This window comes from Salvelinus namaycush, chromosome 16 (assembly GCF_016432855.1).
Source record: "Salvelinus namaycush isolate Seneca chromosome 16, SaNama_1.0, whole genome shotgun sequence".
NCBI lineage: Eukaryota > Metazoa > Chordata > Actinopteri > Salmoniformes > Salmonidae > Salvelinus > Salvelinus namaycush.
This window is the reverse complement of record NC_052322.1, coordinates 35,543,782-35,559,644: the sequence shown is the minus strand read 5'-3', so window position 1 is coordinate 35,559,644 and position 15,863 is coordinate 35,543,782. Positions and strand designations below refer to the sequence as shown.

At 41.3% G+C, this 15,863-nt stretch overlaps 2 protein-coding genes across 6 annotated transcripts in view; one reads left to right on the top strand and one right to left on the bottom strand.

The window, feature by feature from the left end:
- Window positions 1-243: 243 nt before the first annotated feature.
- On the bottom strand, window positions 244-9,064 carry LOC120061384 (60S ribosomal protein L32). 2 transcript variants are annotated; one of them, XM_039011160.1, is made up of 4 exons: window positions 9,041-9,064; window positions 6,720-6,821; window positions 6,261-6,442; window positions 244-414 (listed from the first exon to the last, which is right to left on the bottom strand). In XM_039011160.1, exons 1-4 carry the CDS (start codon window positions 9,041-9,043, stop codon window positions 285-287), a joined length of 417 nt encoding a protein of 138 aa, XP_038867088.1. In that variant the 5' UTR covers window positions 9,044-9,064; the 3' UTR covers window positions 244-284. The 2 variants fall into 2 exon arrangements, with proteins under 2 accessions (XP_038867088.1, XP_038867089.1); XM_039011161.1 differs by lacking the exon at window positions 9,041-9,064 and adding an exon at window positions 7,616-7,745.
- Window positions 8,001-15,863, top strand: part of ssuh2rs1 (ssu-2 homolog, related sequence 1) — a 27,303-nt gene continuing 19,440 nt past the window's right edge. The window contains exons 1-2 of one of the 4 annotated variants that reach the window (XM_039011140.1): window positions 8,001-8,321; window positions 8,548-8,606. In XM_039011140.1, the coding sequence (XP_038867068.1) occupies window positions 8,299-8,321; window positions 8,548-8,606 (82 nt within the window). In that variant the 5' untranslated portion in view covers window positions 8,001-8,298. Of the gene's footprint in view, window positions 8,322-8,544; window positions 8,607-15,863 lie in introns of all 4 variants that reach the window. The other 3 variants (XM_039011139.1, XM_039011138.1, XM_039011137.1) reach the window with 3 other exon arrangements.

The window sequence follows — 15,863 nt, the reverse complement described above, 5'->3', positions numbered from 1 at the left end:
AGGGTCTGAACGTCGTGGGCATGGTTAAAATGAACGCCCTTGCAGGGCGCTACCAGTGCTTCATATCTATTTTCTACCGTTGGCTCCAGTGTGAATTCTCCTCTCATGGATTTTAAAGGGAGGGACTGGTGTCATGAATCTCCCCCACCTATGCTTTCATCCATTATTTTTAAATTCTTGAGGGGGGCATAAAACACACACACTATGGGAAAAGGAATAGTAAAGAAATTGTTGAGACAAGGCCACATTTAAACATCTGTTTTATTAAGAAAATAATGGCTGGATCACTCATTCTCCTCGCTGCGGAGTCTGGCATTGGGGTTGGTGATCTTGATGGCCAGCTGGGCTGCCCTCTCCACAATCAGCTTCCTGTTCTTGGAAGACACGTTGTGGGCGATTTCAGCAGCGTGGGTCCTACGGAGGGGGAGAGGATGGTTAGAGGCAAGATAATTACCAAATACCATACACACTGGAGACTGAATGGCACAGGGAGAGAAGGAGAGGATTGTTTCAGTGAGACAACATTATGTTGCTATGAGCAGCGCAATGCAAGACTTTGCCCTCACAGTTACACTAAGGATCTGTGCATGTGTACAGGTGTGCTTCACGCTGCTTCAATGCGATAGCTACAGGACCAAAACAGCAGAGAAATTTAACCTTGTGCTTCAGCACAGTTGTTGTGAAAAGTGGCACACTGTTGCCATTTACTTTGTGCATGGCTGACTACACTCAAACATTTGTTGTTGTTGTACCAATTAGGTAACATTTTCATATGTGGGCAACGTTTGGATATTCAACCACACAAGCACTATCTTTTTGTCTTACACTTGACAAGTAAAGAGAAGAAAAAAAAGCCCACAACAACCAAACAGTGCGCTGGAGACTGAAGTAGGCTTAGGCTATATACCGCAGTGTTTCCCAACCCTCGTCCTCAAATTCCCCCAACAGTACACATTCATTGTAGCTCTGAACAAATACCTCATTCAGCTCAATGAGGGCTTGATGATTAGTTTACAAGTTGAAATCAGGTGTGCTTGTCCAGGTTTACAATAAAAATGTTTACTGTTGGGGTTACTCGAGGACCAGGGTTGGAAAACAAGTGGTATACCGTATACTTGGGTATTTGGAAATAGCTACAGAATGTTTCTTCAATACCGTAGAAACTATGAGGTTTTTCAATACATTTTAATTTGTAGCTATTTAAAGTAAATACCTGCAGTCAACTTTTGGAATGCATTAGGATATAAATCCAATCTGTTTCTTATTACACCAGTCACATTATGAAGCTTACTTAGTTCCCCAGCAGTTGAGCCAGTCACGTGTTTGTTTGTAAATAGCACAATAGGAGAAAGCAGGTGAGTCCAGCTGTGTATTGACAGGGGTTACGTTATATATGAAGTCAGTGTTTTTTGCTTCAATAGCGTTAACTATAGCTCTCTGTCACAGAAAACACACTGAAGAAAAATATAAATGAAACAAAGTGTTGGTCCCATGTTTCAGGAACTGAAATAAAAGATAGATGAAATTATCCATATGCACAAAGAGCTTATTTAGCAAAAAATGTTTGCACAAATGTGTCTACATCCCTGTTACTGAGCATTTTCTTTGCCAAGATAATCCATCCACCTGACAGGTGTGGAATATCAAGAAGCTGATTAAACAGCATGTTCATTAAACAGGTGCACCTTCTGCTACGGACAATAAAAGGCCACTAAAATGTGCAGTTGTCAACACAATTCCACAGACGTCACAAGTTGAGGGAGCCTGCATTTGACATGAGGAATGCGGAAATGTCCACCACAGCTGTTGCAAGAGAATGGAATGTTCATTTCACTACCATAAGCCACCTCCAAAATTGTTTGAGAGTTTAGCAGTACGTCCAACTGGCCTCAACCGCATGTAACCACGCCAGCCCTGGACCTCCACACCCCGCTTCTTCACCTGTGGGATTGTCTGAGACCAGCCACCCAGACTGCTGATGAAATTGTAGATTTGCACAATGGATGAATTTCTGCACAAACTGTCAGAAATCATGTCAGGGAAGCTCATCTGCATGCTCGTCATCCACACCAGGGTCTTGACTGGACTGCAAATGCCCACCTTCATTGGCCACTGGCATGCTAGAGAAGTGTGCTCTTCACAGATACCGTTATGTGATCCTGAGGTCCATTGTTGTGCCATATACCAGCCGCCATCACCTCATGTTTGAGCATAATGCACAGCCCCATGTCGCAAGGATCTGTACACAATTCCTGGAAGCTGAAAATGTCCCAGTTCGTCCATGGCCTGCATACTCACCAGACATGTCACCCATTAAGCACATTTGGGATGCCTTGGATCGACGTGTACAACAGCGTGTTCCAGTCTCGCCAATGTCCAGCAACTTCCCACAGCCATTTAAGTGGGACAACATTCCACAGGCCAGAATCAATAGCCTGATCAGCTCTATGCAAAGGAGATGTGTCGCGCTACACGAGGTAAATGGTGGTCACAGCAGATTAGGTGGTTCTCTGATCCACGGCGCCTACCTTTTTTGGGGGGAATCTGTGACCAGGCATGTGAAATCCATAGATAAGGGCCTAATGAATTTATTTAAATTGACTGATTTCCTTATGAACTGTAACTCAGTAAAATCTTTGAAATTGTTGCATGTTGCGTTTAGATTTTGGTTCAGTGTATAAATAAAAAGCATTTTAGATCGGCGTTTAAAAAAAAAAGCAGAAAGATAAGTTTCCTTTCTTTCCTGCATGAAAAATGCAGAATTATGCACTAAGATGACCCCTAGTTTAACGTGCTAAGTAAGTGGTTAACTTAAGGTGACAAGAGAATCATATTGTGTTCGCTTTCTGCCATGTTTGAGAAGGCAAAGCGGCGGCAGGTAGCCTAGTGGTTAGAGCGTTAGTAACCGAAAGGTTGCAAGATCGAATCCCCAAGCTGACAAGGTAAAAATCTGTCATTCTACCCCTGAACAAGGCAGTTAACCCACTGTTCCTAGGCAGTCATTGAAAATATGAATTTGTTCTTAACTGACTTGCCTAGTTAAATAAAGGTAAAAATAATAAATAAAATAAAAAGCCATTTGGATTCGTTATTTGTATAGCTGCCATTGCCATCTTGATTTCCTTGCATTTTTTTCTCCTCTTGTCTTCTCCGAGCAGAGCAGGCAGACCTGTTGTCCTAGCAACACTATACTCCACAGACATCCTGCTAGAGTTCAAGTACTGCATGCAGCAGAACTTTGTTCATTTGCACTATGTATTTTGTTCACATTCGCTCGCAAAAATGACATCCGGTAGCTCCTACCTATACATGTATAACTTTACGAGCTGGATTGCTCGTCTTTGCAATTGGTTTATTTTCATTTGCGCTCATTAGCATATTTAGCTAGCCGCCTCCATGGAAATTCTCTATTACTTGTGCTAATTGTGTTAGCATTCCGGCAATTTTTTTACATTTTTATTTCACCTTTATTTAACCAGGTAGGCAAGTTGAGAACAAGTTCTCATTTACAATTGCGACCTGGCCAAGATAAAGCAAAGCAGTTCGACACATACAACAACACAGAGCTACACATGGAGTAAAACAAACACAGTCAATAATACAGTAGAAAAAAAAGTCTATTCTCTATACACAATGTGAGCAAATGAGGTGAGATAAGGGAGGTAAATGCAAAAAAAGGCCATGGTGGCGAAGTAAATACAATATAGCAAGTAAAACACTGGAATGGTAGATTTGCAGTGGAAGAATGTGCAAAGTAGAAATAATGGGGTGCAAAGGAGCTAAATAAATAAATAAATACAGTAGGGGAAGAGGTAGTTATTTGGGCTAAATTATAGATGGGCTATGTACAGGTGCAGTAATCTGTGAGCTGCTCTGACAGCTGGTGCTTAAAAGCTGGTGAGGGAGATAAGTGTTTCCAGTTTCAGAGATTTTTATAGTTCCAGTCGTTGGCAGCAGAGAACTAGAAGGAGAGGCGGCCAAAGGAGGAATTGGTTTTGGGGGTGACCAGTGAGATATACCTGCTGGATCGCGTGCTGCTATGGTGACCAGTGAGCTGAGATAAGGGGGGGCTTTACTTTACCTAGCAGGGTCTTGTAGATAACCTGGAGCCAGTGGGTTTGGGGATGAGAGTGAAGCGAGGGCCAGCCAACGAGAGCGTACAGGTCGCAGTGGTGGGTAGTATATGGGGCTTTGGTAACAAAACGGATGGCACTGTGATAGACTGCATCCAATTTATTGAGTAGGGTATTGGAGGCCATTTTGTAAATGACAGGGCCAAAGTCGAAGATCGGTAGGATTGTCAGTTTTACGAGGGTATGTTTGGCAGCATGATTGAAGGATGCTTTGTTGCGAAATAGGAAGCCAATTCTAGATTTTACTTTGGATTGGAGATGTTTGACGTGAGTCTGGAAGGTAAGCTTACAGTCTAACCAGACACCTAGGTATTTGTAGTTGTCCACATATTCTAAGTCAGAACCGTCCAGAGTAGTGATGCTGGACGGGCGGGCAGGTGCAGGCAGCGATCGGTTGAAGAGCATGCATTTAGTTTTACTTGTATTTAAGAGAAGTTGGAGGCCACGGAAGGAGAGTTGTATGGCATTGAAGCTCATCTGGAGGGTTGTTAACACAGTGTCCAAAGAAGGGCCAGAAGTATACAGAATGGTGTCGTCTGCGTAGAGGTGGATCAGAGACTCACTAGCAGCAAGAGCGACATCATTGATGTATACAGAGAAGAGAGTCGTCCCAAGAATTGAACCCTGTGGCACCCCCATAGAGACTGCCAGAGGTCCGGACAACAGACCCTCCGATTTCACACACTGAACTCTATCAGAGAAGTAGTTGGTGAACCAGGCTAGGCAATCATTTGAGAAACCAAGGTTATCGAGTCTGCCAATGAGGATGTGGTGAATGACAGAGTCAAAAGCCTAATAAACAGTCAATTATCATTTTGGCTTTTTTTACGCCCCGTTGTGTACTAAACCGGTAACACCATATATCCCTTAGTGAGAGAAGGACGGTATTACGATATAAAAGTCTGAATTTCTCCCAACTCTAGAATGAAGGTCACTAAGGACATCTAGGCTCCTATACACAGTGAGGATAAAACCAGGTCAAAAACATCCTGTGGCCTGAGGGACAACGTGGCCAAAATGTTTAGACCTGACAACGAAAGGCTTCACTTAAGACAATCTTACAACGTCTGGTATTTAGTCTGGGCTATCATTAAAACTTCTTAGAGATAGGGGGCAGTATTCAGAAGTTTGGATGACTGAGGTGCCCAAAGTAAACTGCCTGTTACTCAGGCCCAGAAGCTAGGATATGCATATAATTGGTAGTAATGGATGGAAAAAACTAAAGTTTCCAAAACTGTTAAAAATAATGTCTGAGTATAACAGAACTGACATAGCAGGCAAAAATCCAAGGAGAATCCATCCAGACTTTTTTTTTTTTTGAGCTCACCACTCATTGAAATGGCTGTCTATGGGAATATCAATGGAAAACCTCGCAGATTGCAGTTCATAGGGCTTCCAGTAGATGTCAGTCTTTAGAAAGAATTTCAGGCTTGTTATTTAAAAAATTTGCTAGAATTTGTAGTTTTTCTAGGTGGCTCCCATTTTGGCTGTAGTATTGTGGCGGTAATGAACATGCTATTCTCTGTCTTAAATTGTATCGTTTATTTACATATTAGGAACGTTCTCCAACGTTGAAGATAGAAAATGCTATGAACAGAGTCGATGTGATTCCTTATTTTACATGTCAGAGGCGTGTTCGGTCTACGTAGAACATTTCGATTTGAATGTTCAAAAACATTGCGTCCTGCTGAACACACCCAAGTTAACTTTCTGAAACAGGAAGGGGCTTTATTACAGGTCTATAACTGTGGGTACCCAGGACTAGAAAATCAAAGCAATATACTTGATTTACGAGGGTTTACCCAAGGTAGGCACGGTGCATACTTGATGATCTTTTCATCATAAGGCGAGTAGAAGTGAATTATAGATAATGTCAATTCTGCTGCAACTTGCTCCTGACCCTTGTGGACAGGCATGACTTACGCAATCCTCTTTCCACTAAGACTACGCCCTCTATTCTACCCCATGTAGCTTTGCATGTAATGCCCTATGTAGTATGCTTCATGTTGTGGGTGGTATCAGTTAAATAGGAGACTTGGAAATACCCCCATGAGGAATAATATTGCCCTTTGGGTACCTTTAACTTGAAGATAAAAACTACACCAAAAACTAACCAACAAAACTTACTTGTTGCTCATCATGAGGACCTCGAGCTCCTTGATGTTGTGCACCAGGAACTTCCTGAAGCCAGAGGGCAGCATGTGCTTGGTCTTCTTGTTGCTACCATAACCAATGTTTGGCATCAGCATCTGACCCTTAAACCGCCTGCGGACCCTGTTGTCAATACCCCTGGGCTTACGCCAGCTTTTCTGGAGGCGGAAAGGCAAAGACATTACATAGAACCGCAGTTAGGATCAATGTTCCTTCTAACTACTCTGCTCGAGGGAGATTAATGTCCTTTGCCTCCCTGCAAGTGCAATGTTTGAAAAGCCTTGTTTCCGCCAAGTGCAATGTTTGAAAAGCCTTGTTTCCGCCAAGTGCAATGTTTGAAAAGCCTTGTTTCTGCCACAAATTACATGATATGCAACCTTACAATAATAAAGGGAGAAGTGTCATCTTTGATATGCGTTTAGCAAATGTGCTTACCGTGATCTTGACATATCTGTCAGACTGATGGCGAATGAATTTCTTAACCCTCTTCTTGACAATCTTCGGTTTGGTAAGAGGTCTGAGGGCTGCCATGGTGACCTGAGAAGATAAGGTAATTTGTTAACATTAAACACACACTGGCAACAATTAACACTGGCAAAACACCAACAATTACAGCATATCAAATCACCCACAATCAGTGGCTGTGTAACGTTAGTTACCATAACATGACTAGCTAGTTCTGCCAACTCGTATTGCTAGAAACAAGGTAACTAGCTAAGTTACCAGTAGTTGGCTCTTGCAAGCCATTTAGATTTCCCCTGTATCACAATGACAAGCTACAGGTAACTAAACGGTGTAAACACATGACGCCGTAAGTGTAAAGATGATATGAATTTGTAATATGTCAATCGCATTGAAAGCAAGTGCGTTCTAAAGCAATAAACATTGTTGGAAGGCATGAGTTTGGGCTAACTAGCGCGAGTTAGTTGACTTGTGTAAGGCAATATGATAAATAGCTACGTAGCTAACTAGTTTGTCTGATATGCATTTCATTACGAGTCTAAAACCTTGGCGTTAGCTATAAAAACCATGCAAAATCAAAGCGTAATTTATATTTTATGAAACACGTGTCGGCCCCACTGTATGGACGTAGGTACTAGCAAGATAACTAGGCAGTTATGATATTGGAAACACCGGTGTGGAAAGGTAGCTAGCTAGCCACTGGGAAAGCAAGCCGTTCGAAACCATGGCATTTGAGGGATTAGAAATGTGCAATGCCTATAATGTTGCGGTAAATTGTAGAACTTGAATTCACATAAGTGATTAATGAGCTAGATATATGTTCTTACGTCTTCTAAATATGTCGATGGACATAGATTTAGATAACTCACCCGCCTGTATAATTTTAAGGAGGACACAGCAACGGCGGAAGGGAAGAAAAGGGCTTCCGGAAGGACTGCAAAGTGTTATGGGTAGTGTATTAACTGAGATAAATTAAAGTACGTAACTAGTGTAGGCACTAGGCTGAATAGCTGTTCTTATGTATGTCAAATTGAGGACATCTCCCTCAAAATTACTCATTATACGCAATTAGTCACGTATAAGGTATTGCATGTAAATTGTTTCCCATGAATGCTTTTCCTGTGTGAGGCACGCATCATCACTGTCACGGGTTGCTGGTTTCTCAAGAAGCTGATCCAAAATCCGCTTCCAGCACCCAAACAATTGTCATTATCATTGTTAGCAAGAAACCTAAACTGATCCAAGATCAATGTCCCAAATACTACGGAACTTCCTCAACACGAAACGAAACGAAGAGATAGGTCATAGCTTAGCCTAAATCGAAATTGTGTAAAGTTATTGTTAAGGGGAAATTGTGTTTTTGGTGTTTCATCAGATTTGTTAAAAAAAGAGGAAGAGTTGCGAGTCCTTGAACCACATACGAAGGGGATTTTTTGGATGTGTGTAATGATTTACGATAATCTAACATAAATCACATGCAAGGGTGGGAACCTAAAGGGAACCAACTCTCGCTTGCATTATTTCTTTGAATGTTGTGTAAGCTTAGGTGGAAATGGAGAGTACCCCGATTCTAAGGTGAGAACGTCATGTGTAAAAGTCATGTTTGTATGGAGATTGTGGTTATTTTCCATGGTATTAGGCCTAGCATATATATACTATACTTTTTCAAAACATGAGAGCCAGTACAGTCCTCTGTATTGATACAATCAAATGCACATCTTGATAGAAAGTGTAGTCTGTAGCAATTTAAATCACACATTGCTCTTCTACTTTAACTTTACCTGTTATATTTTCATAGCAGCTATGGGTCTTATGGCACCGCCAATCCTGGATATGCACCAATAGCAGAAGGAAGTCCAGGTAATTCGTGATTCCATCTCATCGTCTGTTTATGTATAATGTTGAATTATTAGCCTTTCTACTAGTTGTATTTGAACCTGATGAATAATAGCCTCTGTCGTGTGAATTCCCACATCATTGTGGGAGTTTTTGAACATTTTACAACGTTATAAAGTATTTGTTTGTAGCCTGATGCTGTAATGATTCAATTTCAAAATGCCATCTGTAGGGCTCTCTGCTGCTGTGAATGATGACGTCGTGTAATTTCAATTCAAGTAGATTTATTCGGGGGGGGGGTTACTCGTCAATTACTCTCTGTCGGAAGTTCCTAGGGTGTTATATCTAGAATCGGATGACATTAGAGTTCAAGGTACACACTTTGTTTTTACCAATAGTCGAACTCTGTCTCTTATGACCGAAAATAACTTCTGAACATCAGAATAGCGATTACTCACCATGAACTGGCAGAAGCTTTTCTTTTTTCCTTTAACGAGCCGGACGTGAAGGACATACTTATTTCCCCAAATCCCCGTCATGTGCGTGAAAAGAGAATGGCGGTCGTGCTGCCTTCTGAGAATTAGTAGGCGATCGAATAAACCCCCACTGCCTTATGTTCTACTAGCTAAAATGCAATCATTGGGAAATAAAATCAACAACCTACGAGGAAAATTAAACTACCAACGGGACATTAAAAACTAATATCTTATGCTTCAAGGAGTCATGGCTGAACGACGACTTTATCAACATACAGCTGGCTGGTTATATGCTGTATCGGCAGGATAGAACAGAGTCGTCTGGTAAGACAAGGGGTGGCGGACTATGTATATTTGTAAACAACAGCTGGTGCACAATATCTAAGGAAGCTTATCATGAGATACTCTATCCACCTTGAGAGTTTCTGTATTTTTCGTAGCTGTCTACATACCATCACAGACCAATGCTGGCTCTAAGACCGCACTCAATGAGCTGTATTCCACCATAAGCAAACAGGAAAAAGCTCATCCAGAGGCAGCGCTCCTAGTGGCCGGGGACTTTAATGCAGGGAAACTTAAATCTGTTTTACCAAATGTCTATCCGCATGTTAAATGTGCAGCCAGAGGGAAAAAACTCTAGATCACCTTTACTCCACACAGAGACGTGTACAAAGCTTTCCCTCGCCCTCCATTTGGCAAATCTGACCATAATTCTATTCTCCTGATTCCTGCTTACAAGCAAAAATGAAAGCAGGAAGCACCAGTGACTCTGTCAATAAAAAAAGTGGTCAGATGAAGCAGATGCTAAGCTACAGGACTGTTTTGCTAGCACATACTGGAATATGTTCCGGGATTCTTCCGATGAGAGGAGAGTACACCACATCAGTCATTGGCTTCATCAATAAGTGCATCGATGACGTCGTCCCCACAGTGACCGTACGTACCCCAACCAGAAGCCATTGCTTACAGGCAACATCAGCACTGAGGTAAAGGCTAGAGCTGCCACTTTCAAGGAGCGGGACTCTAACCCGGAAACTTATAAGAAATCCCACTATGCCCTCTGACGAACCATCAAACAGGCAAAGCGCCAATACAGGACTAAGATCGAATCGTACTACACCGGCTCCGACACTCGTCTTATGTTGCAGGGCTTGCAAACCTTTACAGACAACTAGGGGAAGCACAGCCGAGAGCTGCCCAATGACACGAGCCTACCAGACAAGCTAAACTACTTCTATGCTCACTTCGAGGCAAATAACATTGAAACATGCATGAGAGCACCAGCTATTCCGGACAACTGTGTGATCACGCTCTCCGCAGCTGATGTGAGTAAGACCTTTAAACAGGTCAATATTCACAAGGCTGCAGGGCCAAACGGATTACCAGGATGTGTACTGCAAACATGCACTGACCAACTGGCAAGTGTCTTCACTGACATTTTCAACATCTCCCTGTCCGAGTCTGTAATACCAACATGTTTTAAGCAGACCACCATAGGTCCCTGTGCCCAAGAACACTAAGGTAACCTGCCTAAATGACTACCGACCCGTAGCCATGAAGTGCTTTGAAAGGCTGCTCATGGCTCACATCAACACCATTATCCCAGAAACCTTAGACTCACTCCAATTTGCATACTGCCCTAACAGATCATGCAATCTCTATTGCACTCCACACTGCCCTTTCCCACCTGGACAAAAGGAACACCGATGTGAGAATGTTATTCATTGACTACAGCTCAGTGTTCAACACCATAGTGCCCTCAAAGCTCATCACTAAGCTAAGGACCCTGGGGCTAAACACCTCCCTCTGCAACTGGATCCTGGACTTCCTGACGGGCCGCCACCAGGTGGTAAGGGTAGGTATCGATACATCCGCCACGCTGATCATCAACACAGGGGCCCCTCAGGGGTGCGTACTCAGTCCCCTCCTGTACTCCCTGTTCAAACCTGACTGAACGGCCAGGCACGACTCCAACACCATCATAAACTTTGCCGATGACACAACAGTGGTAGGCCTGATCACCGACAACGACGAGACAGCCTATAGGGAGGAGGTCAGAGACCTGGCCGTGTGGTGCCAGGACAACAATCTCTCCCTCAACGTGATCAAGACAAAGGAGATGATTGTGGACTACAGGAAAAGGAGGACCGAGCATGTACCCATTCTCATTGACGGGGCTGTAGTGGAGCAGGTTGAGAGCTTCAAGTTCCCTTGTGTCCACATCACCAACAAACTATCATGGTCCAAACAAACCAAGACAGTTGTGAATGTAACTGCAACGATGAGATAGATGTTCTTCTTCTTTGTTTTTAGATCTTATTATCTAAATGCCATACTGTGTTTAATTGTGTTCGATCTTGCCTATCCATCTTGTCTCAAGTGGACCACAATGGAAAAAGTCCCAGACTTTGTGTTATCCTCGATGATTTTACAAATTTTCAAAGACTCCAGCCACGCTAGTCATAGACTGTTCTCTCTGCTACCAAACGGCAAGCGGTACCGGAGCGCCAAGTCTAGGTCCAAGAGGCTTCTAAACAGCTTCTACCCCCAAGAAATAAGACTCCTGAACATCTTATCAAATGGCTTCCCAGACTATTTGCATTGCCCACCCCCTCTTTTACGCCGCTGCTACTCTATTATCTATGCATAGTCACGTTAATAACTCTACCTACATGTACATATTACCTCGACTAACCGGTGCCCCCACACATTCACTCTGTCCCGGTACCCCCTGTATATAGTCTCGCTATTGTTATTTTACTGCTGCTCTTTAATTCCTTTTATTTCTTATTTGTATTTTTTAATCTGCATTGTTGGTTAGGGGCTTGTAAGTAAGCATTTCACTACACCTGTTGTATTCGGCGTATGTGACTAATAAGATTTGAGTTGAGTCTCTGGTCTTGGGTCGCTTGAATTCCACAGTCTGGTTCCCTTTTTTAGGACAATGTGAACACAAAGCTCCCCAGGTTAGCTTGTCATTATTCCCGCACCACACACTACACTACTGCAACACTGTTTCTCCTGCCATAACCCCTCACATTGGTGTCACAAAAGAGATAAGATGATGATGTGCAGGTTTGTGGGAGAGAAAACCGTGTGCTGTTTTTGGATATTTATTAGCGATTCTCAAGGATGCACATAAATTCCAAAATATGTGTGGAGTTTTATACTGACATGATGTTCAGATTATTTGTTCGTAATATGTTATCTATAGGCTAAGAGAGCTTCATAGCTCTTTATTCGATTGTTGGGTTTGAATAGTGTGAGAAGAAAACATTTGATGATAATCATGACACTCTTAAAGGGCAATTATTTAATACAGCATTATTTAATCTGCAGTTATTATTTAGCTATTTTTTCTGTTACCAATAATATTTATATGTTAATAGTATCTTCTGATTACAATTATTATGCCTCGTTTAAAAAAATCTAAATGCTATCTATTAGCTTAGTACGTAGGTATATCTAGCTGTCCGATAGCACATTCAGATGGAATGGCTTGTCCTGCACTTTGTAAAAACCCAGAGTGCTTTACGTGAATGTTGGAAAAAGATCTTGGTTCCTTTTTAAACACAGCAATGTGAATGCAAAGAGGACTCAGACCACAAAATGTGAAGTGAATTGGCAGAAGAATTGTCTTCATTCAAAGGCAAGGGCAGTGTCAATACAAAGATAAGTTATTTTGCAATTTCTTTACCCCAGAGTTCACTTTAAAGAGGACTGAGATCGGTTATTTTAAAGAGGACTATATGTGAAAACACCCATCTCCCAATGTGTTCTCCAATCTCATAAAACATTTTAGAAAAAGGCTCAGTGTCGTTATCATTGCAAGGGGAAAGTGCTGGAGTATTGAAAACGGGTGTTAAACAAAATCTCTTTCTCTGACCAATTGTGTTAGTATAAAATAATGTAATATCTCACTATTTGAATGATTTATTTATCTTTATCAAGGGTGCCAAATATTTTGGAGGTGACTATGTTAAATATGTATAATATTGGAAAGTATTTTCAGTGTTAGATTTCAAAACCATCTGGATATAAAGCTATAGAAAAGTAGATATGTATGTGAATTAGTAACCAAAGCAGTAACATTAAAAAAAATATTTCCAAGAGCACCAAGGGGAGGAAAAAAAATGTGTACATTTGATAAGAAAGGTCAAGGAGCTCACGACACTTGTCTGTAGATCTGTAGCTCATACGGACAAAGTGTAAAGCTATTGAAATTTAGACCTATTACAGGAAATATTTATGTAAAAAATCAGTTAAATAAAAATGTCAATTCTAATGGGTGTACTATGGACTACTATGGATAAGGGAGGTCAAAGACTAAATCTCAAGGGGTTTTAGATGTACACTGCTGGTCAAAAGTTTTAGAACACCTACTCATTAAAGGGTTTTTCTGTATTTTTACTATTTTCTAAATTGTAGAATAATAGTGAAGACATCAAAACTATGAAATAACACATGGAATCATGTAGTAACAAAAAAAAGTGATAAACAAATCAAAATATATTTTATGTTTGAGATTCTTCAAAGTAGCCACGTTTGCCTTGATGACAGCTTTGCACACGCTTGGCATTTCAATTAACAGGTGTGGGTATCCTAGTGGTTAGAGCGTTGGACTAGTAACCGAAAGGTTGCAAGTTCGAATCCCCGAGCTGACAATGTACAATCTGTCGTTCTGCCCTTGAACAGGCAGTTAACCCACTGTTCCTAGGCCGTCATTGACAATAAGAATTTGTTCTTAACTGACTTGCCTAGTTAAATAAAGGTTAAATAAATTAAACATTTGTGGAATTTCTTTCCTTCTTTATGTGTTTGAGCCAATCAGTTGTGTTGTGACAAGGTAGGGGGGTATACAGAAGATATCCCTATTTGGTAAAAGACCAAGTCCATATTATGGCTTGAACAGCTCAAATAAGCAAAGAGAAACGACAGTCATCATTACTTTAAGGCATGAAGGTCAGTCAATGCGGAAAATTAAGAATTTTGAAAGTTTCTCCAAGTGCAGTTGCAAAAACCATCAAATGATATTATGAAACTGGCTCTCATGAGGATCGCCACGGGAATGGAAGACCCAGAGTTACCTCTGCTACAGAGGATAAGTTCATTAGAGTTACAAGCCTCAGAAATTGCAGCCCAAATACATGCTTCACAGAGTTCAAGTAACAGACACATCTCAAAATCAACTTTTCAGAATAGGCTGTGTGTATCAGGCCTTCATGGTCGAATTGCTGCAAAGAAACCAAGAGCTATTTTACCAAGAAGGAGAGTGATGGAGTGCTGGATCAGATGACCTGGGAGCCACAATCCACCGACCTCAACCAAATTGAGTTGTATGGGATGAGTCGGACTGCAGAGTGAAGGAAAAGCAGCCAACGTGCTCAGCATATGTGGGAACTACTTCAAGACTGTTGGAAAAGCATTCCAGGTGAAGCTGGTTGACAGAATGCCAAGCGTGTGCAAAGCTGTCATCAAGGCAAAGGGCGGCTATTTGAATAATGTAAAATTTGATTTGTTTAACACTTTTTGTTGTTGGTTACTACATAATTCCATATGTGTTATTTCATAGTTTGGATGTCTTCACTATTATTCTACAATGTAGAAAATAGTAAAAATAAAGAATCCCTTGAATGAGTAGGTGTTATAAACTTTTGACTGGTAGTTTATATGTCATTTGAACTAAAAGCTATTGAAAAATTTGATCTGTACGAGAATTAATAACCACAGCTGTAATGGGAGAAATATTTGTAGAAAATCAAAGGGGGGGAATTTTGAAAACATTACCCATCGCACTTGAAACCCATCATACTTGTCTGTAGATCTATAGCTCATGGACAGTGAAATATTCATTTATAATCTGGGAACTTTAAAATGTGAATTCTAATCTGTGTATCATGGATTAGAGACATCAGTGACTTTGCTACAAGTGATTTTAGCTCTATTGGTCATTCAAGTAGGCTACAGTAGGTTGCATACGAGTGAGAAATAACATTTTTTATTTAACCTTTATTTAACTAGGCAAGTCAGTTAAGAACAAATTCTTATTTACAATGATGGCCTACCTCGGCCAAACCGGACGATGCTGGGCCAATTGTGCGCTGCCCTATGGGACATTGGCCTATTTGTTTTTTTTTGGCTCATATTTTTACATATAATACATAAGTAATAAACAAGATAGTATTTTCCCACAACATTTATATTAAAAAAGTTGGTTTAAAATGTAGATCATAAAAAGACAAATAAATAATCTATAAACACCATGGATCGGCTGATTGTTCTTTTAACAAGGTCTCTTAGCGTGAGTGCTTTACCCACAATTTTTATTTTACCCATTACCAGGTATAAAAGGCTCTGCATGGTCAAGCTGACATCTGAAGTGGCCATATAGCATTTACTGTGATGCAGCATCCAGACTAAAGGACTTTAATACTTCTTGCGTTTAGCGGAGCAGAGCTATTGTGAAAGAAGTTGTCAAGGAAGCAAATTTGTCTTTATACAGGACTTTCCACTCTCATCTACCATCATCCAATCACGTCAATGCAGATGTAACGGATGTGAAATGGCTAGCCAGTTAGCGGGTACGCGCTACTAGCGTTTCAATCAGTTACGTCACTTGCTCTGAAACCTAGAAGTAGTGTTGCCCCTTGCTCTGCAAGGGCCGTGGCCTTTGTGGAGCGATGGGTAACGATGCTTCGTGGGCGACCGTTGTTGATGTGTGCAGAGGGTCCCTGGTTCGCGCCCGGGTCGGGGCGAGGGGACGGTTTAAAGTTATACTGTTACACAGAGCTATGTGGAGCTCTCA